Source organism: Chrysemys picta, chromosome 17 (genome assembly GCF_011386835.1).
Source record: "Chrysemys picta bellii isolate R12L10 chromosome 17, ASM1138683v2, whole genome shotgun sequence".
In the NCBI taxonomy this organism is placed as follows: domain Eukaryota; kingdom Metazoa; phylum Chordata; order Testudines; family Emydidae; genus Chrysemys; species Chrysemys picta.
Window position 1 is genome coordinate 8,008,514 of NC_088807.1, and position 8,853 is coordinate 8,017,366.

Below are 8,853 nucleotides of genomic sequence, written 5' to 3' on the forward strand. Positions count from 1 at the left end.
AGCCTGCAGGAGCTCGCTGTCTCTGGGCCAGTTCTGGAGGCAGCACCTTCCTTCCTTAGGCATTGCTGTGCCTGGCCACTCCGGACCCCTCTGCCCACAGCTCTCGGGAACTGGGCTGCTCCCAGTGTGCCAAGCTGTGAACTGGCTGGGGTGAGGCCTGTGCTGGGTGCTGTGTGAGGCCTGGGCTCACCTGTGCAGCGCTGAGCGCTTGGCGGACGCAGGCAGACACGGGGCAGTCGGTCATCCAGCGGATTCAGCTCTTTATTCACATCTGCTCAGCTTGGGATGGCGTGTGGCACACGGGGCTCTCCCCCTCCCAGCTCCTGCCTGTCCATGCAGCACAGACCCCATCCGGGAGAGACAGTCGTGTGTCCTGGCCCCCGAAGGGGGGGTGCAGCCCCACCCTGGCAATGGCGGGGTTTATCAGGGACAGCTCCCTTGGCCGCAGTTGGAGCAACCGCCAGGAGACCCGTGCTCCGAGTGGGGCCTGCCAGGGCGAGCTGCCCCACTGCTAGTGAGACGCAAGCCCCAGTCCATGCCAACTTTGTGCTGCAGCCCACAGAGAGTGGCTCACAGTGGGAGGGGAATGCCCTGGGCGCCTGCGTTCATCCCTGAAATGGGAATCCCCCCGGGCACTCACCAAGCCATGCCCCTGCACAGCCGACAGCCATCCCCAGGCTGGGCGGACAGAGCCGGGGAGCCTGGCAGCAGAGAGGAAGGGCCTGGGGGCATGGGGGATGCACTGAAAGCTCGGGGACGGGGGGAATCAATGGGAAGCTGTGGAGGAGCTGTGGCCGGCTCAGTTGTCCTGTGGGAATAAGAGAGCACAGGTGGTTAGGGAGCACTGCCCAGGGCCTCGGGCGAGGGCTGCAGGGAGTGCCAGGCACCTCACCCAATTGCGTGCTTCTGCCAGCCCCAGCCTCACCCCTTCAGTGACACGGCCAGTGCCTACAGCCACTGCCTGCCTGGACCCAGGAGTCCTGGATCCCAGCCCCCCTGCTAGCCCCCTGGATCCCACTCCCCTCCCAGAGCTGGGATAGAACCCAGAAGTTGTGGGGTTCCCTGTATCTCCCTCTCCCTGGGTGTGGGCATGCACCTGGCAGACCACGCTGATGTCCTCCCGGTGGGTGCAGTCGTGGTAGCTCCATAAGCGGTGGGCACAGTTCTGCAGGGTCTCCTCAGTGCCTTTGCAGCGGATGTCATCCAGCCAGATTTTCCCCGTACCCTGGCCAAAGCGGGGCCAATCCTGCAGCTTTGGGGCCAGTGGCTCGGCTGGGCCACAGCCCAGCTCCCGACAGACCACTTGGGCGTTGGTCTCCGACCAGTTGTCATCACACACGGTGCCCCACAGCCCATCATACCGCACCTCCAGCCGCCCGGAGCACTTGCTTGGGCCGTTCACCAGCCGCAGTGCGAAGGGCTCTGTGAGGAAGGAGTGTGTGTGGATCAACTGGGTCGGTGCCCCAGTGCATGCTGGGAAGGTATGGCCTGGCTGGTGGAGGGGGCTTGCCAGGCACTGACCCCCACATGGCAGGGGCGCCAGTGCTGTGCTGTCTGTGCCCTGTGTGCCCAACCAGGAGGGGCAGCTGTTGCCAGGCTCTGCTGGGGCCCCGGCACATGCCGCCCCATGGGCAAGGAGGACCAGCTTGGCACTCAGAGGGCAAAGCCCACCCAGCCCTGCCTATCCTGGGCCTCTGGCAGGGGATGAGGGCCTGGTGCCAGCGCTGCTTTCTCACCTTGGCACATGACTCCAGTGTCCCGGTGGTGGGGGCAGTGCCGCCCCTCCCAGGCTTGGGCTTGGCAGTGGGTCAGCGAGGCCTCCTGCCCGGTGCACTTCAGCTGGCCCAGCAGGATAGGTGCTGAGCTCCGACTGAACTTGCTGCAGTGGTGGGTGACGTACCGCGGGCTCCCACAGCCTAGCTCCCGGCACAGCACCTTGGCATCGGTCAGGTCCCAGCCCAACCCACACACAGCACCCCAGCGGCCGTCATAGAAAATCTCCACCTGCCCACTGCAGCGTGTGGCGTTGCCCACCAACCGGACAGGTGGCTCTGGGAGCTGTGCAGCTAGAGATGGGGGAAGAGATGTGAATGAGGATCAGGGAGAGATCAGGGGCTGCAGAAAGCAACTTACGGAGCTGGGAAAGACCCAGGAGTCCTAGCTCCCAGCCCGCTGCTCTAACCACTAGACTCCACTCCTCTTGTAAAGTCTGAGGCCTTTTTTCTGCAGCCATATTAGGCGAGCAGGAGGAGCAGTCGTGAGCCAAGAAGCAGAAAGTTCCATCTTCACATTCCATCTAAGTTACATTAAAACAACGTAGCAGCGGGCTGTTAAGAAGGCTCTTGTCCTAATAGTGCCCACCCTCACCACATAAAGAAACAGATCTTAAGAGGTTTAAAGAAAACATTGTTTGATGCATTCGGTCTGGCAAGGTACCACTTATCTACACTTGTGGGTGTGAAATCTCTACTTCTTTATAGCTTTGCCTTTATGGTCCCCACTTCTCTCTTGTTTATCTGACTGGTCTCTGTCTGGTTCGTTGATTAGTTCTGTCTGTTGCATAATTAATTTTACAAGATTTCAATCAACTATGGTGGTGGGGGATGATTGGTTAAAGAATTGTTTCATAATGGACTAGGGTTGTGAAAAATACTGTTTTGTAGTACTTTCGTTTAATATGATGGGTTAAGGTATAGCTAGACAGGACTCAAGTTTCTCTATATACACTTGCATGTATCTCCATGTGTCATAAATATACAGCTACGGGTAGCATAAAATCCCTCCTTACCTGTAAAGGGTTAAGAAGCTCAGATAACCTGGTTGGCACCTGACCAGAAGAACCAATGGGGAAAAGAAGATACTTTCAAATCTGGGGGGGAGGGGAGGGGAGGGGAGGGGAAAGCTTTGTTTTGTGCTGTGTGGGTTTTCTCTCTGGAGACAAAGGGAGAGACCAAGCAAGTAATCCAGCTCCCACTGAAATGATACATCTAATATTACAGAAATAGTAAGTAATAGCAAGGAAATATGTTAGAGTATCTTTTGTTTTAGCTTGTGAATGTTCCCTGTGCTAAGATGAAGGTTTATTCCTGTTTTTTTTCTGTAACTTTAAAGTTTTGCCTAGAGGGGAAATCCTCTGTGTTTTGAACCTTTTGTTACCCTGTAAAGGTATCTTCCATCCTGATTTTACAGAGGTGATTCTTTTATCTTTAAATAAATTCTTCTTTTAAGAACTTGGTTGATTTTTCATTGTTCTTAAGATCCAAGGGTTTGGGTCTGTGCTCACCTGTACCAATTGGTGAGGATATTATTCTCAAGCCTTCCCCAGGAAAGGGGGTGTAGGGCTTGGGGGAATATTTTGGGGGAATAGGACTTCAAGTCCTTTCCCTGATTCTTTGTCTAAATCACTTGGTGGTGGCAGCATACTGTTCAAGGACAAGGTGAAACTTGTGCCTTGGGAAAGTTTTTAACCTAAGCTGGTAAAAATAATCTTAGGGGCTCTTTCATGTGGGTCCCCACATCTGTACCCCAGAGCTCAGAGCGGTGAAGGAACCTTGACACCATGCCTCTGAAGAAGTGAGGTTTTTTTACCCATGAAAGCTTATGCCCAAATAAATCTGTTAGTCTTTAAGGTGCCACCAGACTCCTCGTTTTTGTGGATACAGACTAACACGGCTACCCTTCTGCAAGCAGCGGGAAAAAAAAAAGAAAGAAAAAAGCCGCGATCGGCGGCACTTTGGCAGCAGCTCTACCGCCGCCGTTTCATTCTTTGGCGGCAATTCAGCGGCAGGTCCTTCACTCCGAGAGGGACCGAGGGACCCACCGCCGAATTGCTGCTGAAGAGCCGGACGTGCTGCCCCTTTCTGTTGGCTGCCCCAAGCACTGCTTGCTGCGCTGGTGCCTGGAGCCGGCCCTGCCCCTTTGATATTATATAAACTGGGGTCCGAAAGGAAGTTCTTTGGAATCAACTCCAGGACACAGACCAAAGACCAAAGCTACCAGACCTCCACACCCTGCCAATCACACCGTGCAGAAGCTTGAGTCCCCAGATGACCAGATCCCGACTGGCCAGCAGGAAAATTTCGTCTGCTTTATTGGAAGTCATGAGCATTGTATGCTTAGCCTGTGTGTTCTGTGTTGGTAACTGTTAATAAATAGAGGTTAAGGGTATTACTGTGTAAGGCTCTTTCCCTGGAAGGCCCCACAAACCCACACAAGATTTCGCCCTGAGCCCTAGGAATTGGGTAAGGGAAGGTGTCTTTCCCCCAGAGTCCTAGGAACTGGGAAAAGGTCGAGGTGCCTAAATCAACCAGGTTATGCCTTGAGCTCTAGGAACTGGGCAAAGGTGGGTGCCTTAGAGTTTATAGGTAACAGCCTCCCAGAGCCAGGAATAAACCCAGGAGACCTGACTCCCAGCCCCCCAACCCACTAGAGCCCACTCCCGTCCCAGAGGTGGGGATGGAACCCAGGAGTCCTGGCTCCCAGCCCTGCTGGGGATGTATCAGTAGCGGATGACGTGTGTGGATGCTGACCCTGCTGCATGAGGGTGTTTTCCCTTCATAACTTTGCCCCATGGCACATGACAGGGCACAGAGCCCAGGCCCTGCTTGTCCCACCCTCCGGGTCTGTCAGGTCCCCGCCCTGCTCCCCGGGCAGACTGTGCAGTGCTCACCCAGCAAGGCTGCTGTCACGTTATTGATTTGAACTGGGACCATATAGAACATGGTTACAACCAAGGTCCTGTAGTGGCACCAAATCTTATGTAAAGGGGGTCATATAAGGTGTCTAAGACCAGGTTATGGGTTGCTGGTTATGATTATGCTGTCTGTATGCATGTGTCATTTTTGTAGTTGAAGTTATGAATATTGGCTATATACTGTGTATTTCAAACTTATGCTATGCTGCTGGGTGACATCCCAGGCAAACTGGTGTTAGCTCTGCCTAGCCTGCTAGATGGCCCATTAAGGACCATCAGCCATACAATTGACCCATTGAGAGAAGGCAGATACACCTTGTAACTCAGCAAAGTACGCAGGAACTTGCCCATGTGACTCCAGACTCCATTTTGCTGTAATTTTCCACAGTAAGAACAAAGAGGTGTTCTTACACCTGGAAAAGACTATAAAAGGCTGATGCCTCATCTCCATCTTGTCTTCAGTCCTGCTTCCTACCTCTGGAGGAACTTTGCTACAAACAGAAGCTCTGAACAAAGGACTGGATGACCCATCCCAGCTGGGGATGTTCCAGAGACTTGATTTGAACCTGCAGTTTATTCCATTACTGCTACAAGCCTGAACCACGAACTTTGCCATTACTGTATGTAATTGATTCCATTTAACCAATTCTAGCTCTCATCTATATCTTCTTCCTTTTATGAATAAACCTTTAGATTTTAGATTTAAAGGATTGGCAACAGCGTGATTTGTGGGTAAGATCTGATTTGTATATTGACCTGGGTCTGGGGCTTGGTCCTTTGGGATCGAGAGAACCTTTTTTCTTTTACTGGGGCATTGGTTTTCATAAGCATTTGTCCCCATAATGAGTGGCACTGGTGGTGATACTGGGAAACTGGAGTGTCTAAGGGAATTGCTTGTGTGACTCGTGGTTAGCCAGTGGGGTGAGACCAAAGTCCTCTTTGTCTGGCTGGTTTGGTTTGCCTTAGAGGTGGAAAAAACCCAGCCTTGGGCTGTAACTGCCCTGCTCTAAGCAATTTGTTCTGAATTGGCACTCTCAGTTGGGTCCCGCCAGAACCGCATCGTTACTGCCGCTCAGTGAGAACTGAGCACCCCACCCTGGGACCCCAGGCATCCTCCCATCCCTCCCTTAGGACCAGGGTTCTCCAGGCCGGCTCACCTTGGCAACGGGCTCCCGCATCCTCGTCATGCTGGCAGAAGTCCCCTGGATCCACGTACGGGCAGCTCCCCAGCGCCGCCTCTGTCCCCTGGCACTGCACGTTCAGCATCAGGACAGGGTCTGACTCGTTGCCCGGGCCAAACACTTTACCACTCAGCGCTTCCATGGCCGGCCCACAGCCCAGCTGCCTGCACACCACGGCCACGTCGCCCAGGTCCCAGCCGTCGTCACACACGGTGCCCCAGCGCCCGTCCAGACGCACCTCCACCCGCCCGGCACAGCGATGGGGGCCATCTACCAGCCTCACGTCTGGCAAAGCAAACACAGCTGCTGAGACGCCTGTTCCGGGGCTGCGCGGGGAGACCCCAGCGCCTGCAGGGACTGAAGGCCCAGCTCAGCGCGAGGCATTGCCAGCGAGTGCAGAACAGGGCAGAACGGGCTTTCCCACTACTCTAACCCTGGGCCCTTCTCCCGCACCTCCCTCCCGCCACATGCTGCACAGACAGGTCACTGAGCCCAGGAAATGGCGCAGGATCAGTGCCCCTGCTTTACAGAAGGGAAACTGAGGCACAGAGACAGGAAGTGACTTACCCCAGGTCACACAGTGAGCCTTGTGCAGAGCAGGGAATAGAACCTGCCCCCCTCCCCACTCCCTAGCCAGAGACAGGGACAGAACCTGGCCCCCTCCCCCTGCTCCTGCTCCCCTTTCCCTGCTCTAACCATAGGACATCGGGACTAAGACAAGGGTGGATCCGGATTCCTGGCTCCCTATCCTGTCCCTTATCCATAAGCTCGTTCTCCTCCCCATTATCCCTTGCTCCCATTTCCACTCAGCATCATGTGCATTAAACACCCAGAGCTTCCCGTTGGCCACGTGGTCACTAGGGAAAGATGGGTAGTGTCCCCTCGAGATCGCCCGCCCGCCTGCAGAGCACACAGCTCCTGGGGAAACAGGGGAGTGCCCTGCTGTGGGGCCAGGACTGGCAGCTGGAGGGGAGAGACCCTGGCTCCCTTGAGCAAGGTGGGCGTGTCCCTACCTGCCCCCCCTCATTTGCATACAGGGCACTCTGCCCCGAGGTGGGCTGGTTAGAGGGGCCAGCGGAGTTAACAGCTTCTTGCTGAGAATTATAGGGGAAGGAAGGGGTGTTGGCAGGGGACCAATAGCTGGGGTTTTGCTCCCTTTGATCTAATGCAATGTGGTTGGCAGATCCCAGTTCTGAGTGAAACTGCAGCACAAGGAGAAACCAGAGCTGGTGGGAGAAAAAGGTGATGCTATTTTCTTAGGGGAACGTGCTCCATTGCAATGAGTCACAGCTCACATAGGAGCAGCTCCTAGTGCCATGCTCCAGTTTGCTCCCATTGCATGCTGGGATCTGCGCTCGGCCAGCCTCCTCGCTCCTGTTGCATTCTGTGACCTAACCTGCCTTAACACCGTTGCACTCTGGGACCTGTGCTTTGGCAGCTGACTCTCCAAAGGGCGTCCGTGGTCACCTCTCCTCAGGCCCCAGCCGTGATGCCAGGGGGGTTGGGATCCTGGCCTGGCTCTGGCAAAGGGCAGCCCCCTGGGGGCCAGACATACATACCTGAGGAGGAGGAGGAGACTCCCACATTGGCAGCTGGGGAGAGACAAGGGAGAAACTGTCAGGAGCAGAGAGGGGCCCGTGCACCCCAAAGCTTCCCAGCCCCACAGCGCCTGCAGGAAAGTGGCGCCGGGCGGGGCAGAATCCAGAGCAGTTAGATCCAGACACGGCAGTGACACGTGCTGGGACCCCGGGGAATGGGGGAGGCCCAGGCCAGCTGCCCATCGGTTGCTCTGCCCTGCTCCTCTCCCTGCTGCACAGACCAGCCCCATGAGGGCACTGCCTGGCCCCACCAGCACACAGACTGAAGCCCTCTCCCTGTGGGGGGACTCGGCAGGGCAGGGCTCAGCCACATCCCCTGGTGCGGGGAGAACAGGCGAGCTCGTTGTACCCCCACCAGGGATACACCTGGGATGCAGGGGATGCCGAGCCGGCACCTCCCCCCGATGGGGGGGCGGTACCTGCCACACCCAGCGGGGCCCTCACCGAAGCAGAACAAGAGGCACAGCCGCAGATCCATGGTTCCCCCGGGGCGAGCAGCTCTGTCCTGCCGCGATCCGGTGCCAAGCGCTCCTCTCACCCCACCCAGCCTGGGCAGCCCCTTTTAAGGGTTGGCACAGGACTGCCAGGTCAGCATGGGAGGAACCGGAGTGAGGGGCTGGCCCATGGACCGGTCACAAGATCGTTTCCCGGCATCATGGCACCGGGCTCAGCACGTGTCCCAGGGCTGGGGGAGGAGGGCAGGGGAGTGACACTGCGGTCAATAGTGTTGCCTGCAAATGAACCCGCTGATGTGGCAATGGATGGCCAGTGCTGCAGGGAGCAGGGCAGGAGCTCAGTGCGGGGCACTCTCCCTGTACAGGCAGTGCTGGCCCCAGTGCTGGCCCCGGCTCTGGGAGGGGATGGAAGGGAAGGGGAGTGGGGTCTGGTGGTTAGAGCAGGGGGACTGGGAGCCAGAACTCCTGGGTTCTATTCCCCAGCTCTGGTGGGGGAGTGGGGTCTGGTGGTTAGAGCAGGGGGACTGGGAGCCGGGACCTCAAGGCACCTCCCCACTCTGTGACTGTCCTGAGTCCCATGGCGCTGGCCCAACTTTCTGACTGCTTCCCCTTCTGACTGCCCGGAATCTCTGCAGCCGGCTCCACTTCCTTCTCTGGCGGAGCTGGTGCTTTGGGTCTGAGGGGGCTCCCCCCACATGGCAGCTGAGGGAGGAGGGAGTCTGACCCAATAGGGACCCTAGGCCTGACTGCCTCCCCCTCTCAGCAGAGAGATCCTGGGGGCAGCATGGACACCAGCACTCAGGTGGGCAGGGGACAGGGCAACCCCCGCCCCCCAGAGAGAGGAAAGCATAAAGGGGGCAATCGGCTTGGAGCTCTGACTGTGAAGGGAGACCATCCTCTACTAGTCGCTCCTCTCCCCTCCCTGC

General features: G+C 56.7%; 1 protein-coding gene across 1 annotated transcript; it reads right to left on the reverse strand.

The window, feature by feature from the left end:
• Positions 1-243: 243 nt before the first annotated feature.
• CD5L (CD5 molecule like) lies at positions 244-8,063 on the reverse strand. Its single transcript, XM_065570758.1, has 6 exons — positions 7,917-8,063; positions 7,434-7,466; positions 5,851-6,159; positions 1,737-2,066; positions 1,097-1,422; positions 244-808 (listed from the first exon to the last, which is right to left on the reverse strand). Exons 1-6 carry the CDS (start codon positions 7,948-7,950, stop codon positions 800-802), a joined length of 1,041 nt encoding a protein of 346 aa, XP_065426830.1. The 5' UTR covers positions 7,951-8,063; the 3' UTR covers positions 244-799.
• Between the last annotated feature and the right edge of the window lie 790 nt (positions 8,064-8,853).

Bases quoted from the DNA above. Each gene is read 5' to 3' on its own strand.
- CD5L (XM_065570758.1), bottom strand. From the start codon at position 7,950: ATGGATCTGCGGCTGTGCCTCTTGTTCTGCTTCG. The intron at 7,467-7,916 runs GTGAGGGCCCCG...GTCTCTCCCCAG, and splicing joins GTGCCTCTTGTTCTGCTTCG to CTGCCAATGTGGGAGTCTCC. The intron at 6,160-7,433 runs GTATGTATGTCT...TTGCTTTGCCAG, and splicing joins AGTCTCCTCCTCCTCCTCAG to ACGTGAGGCTGGTAGATGGC.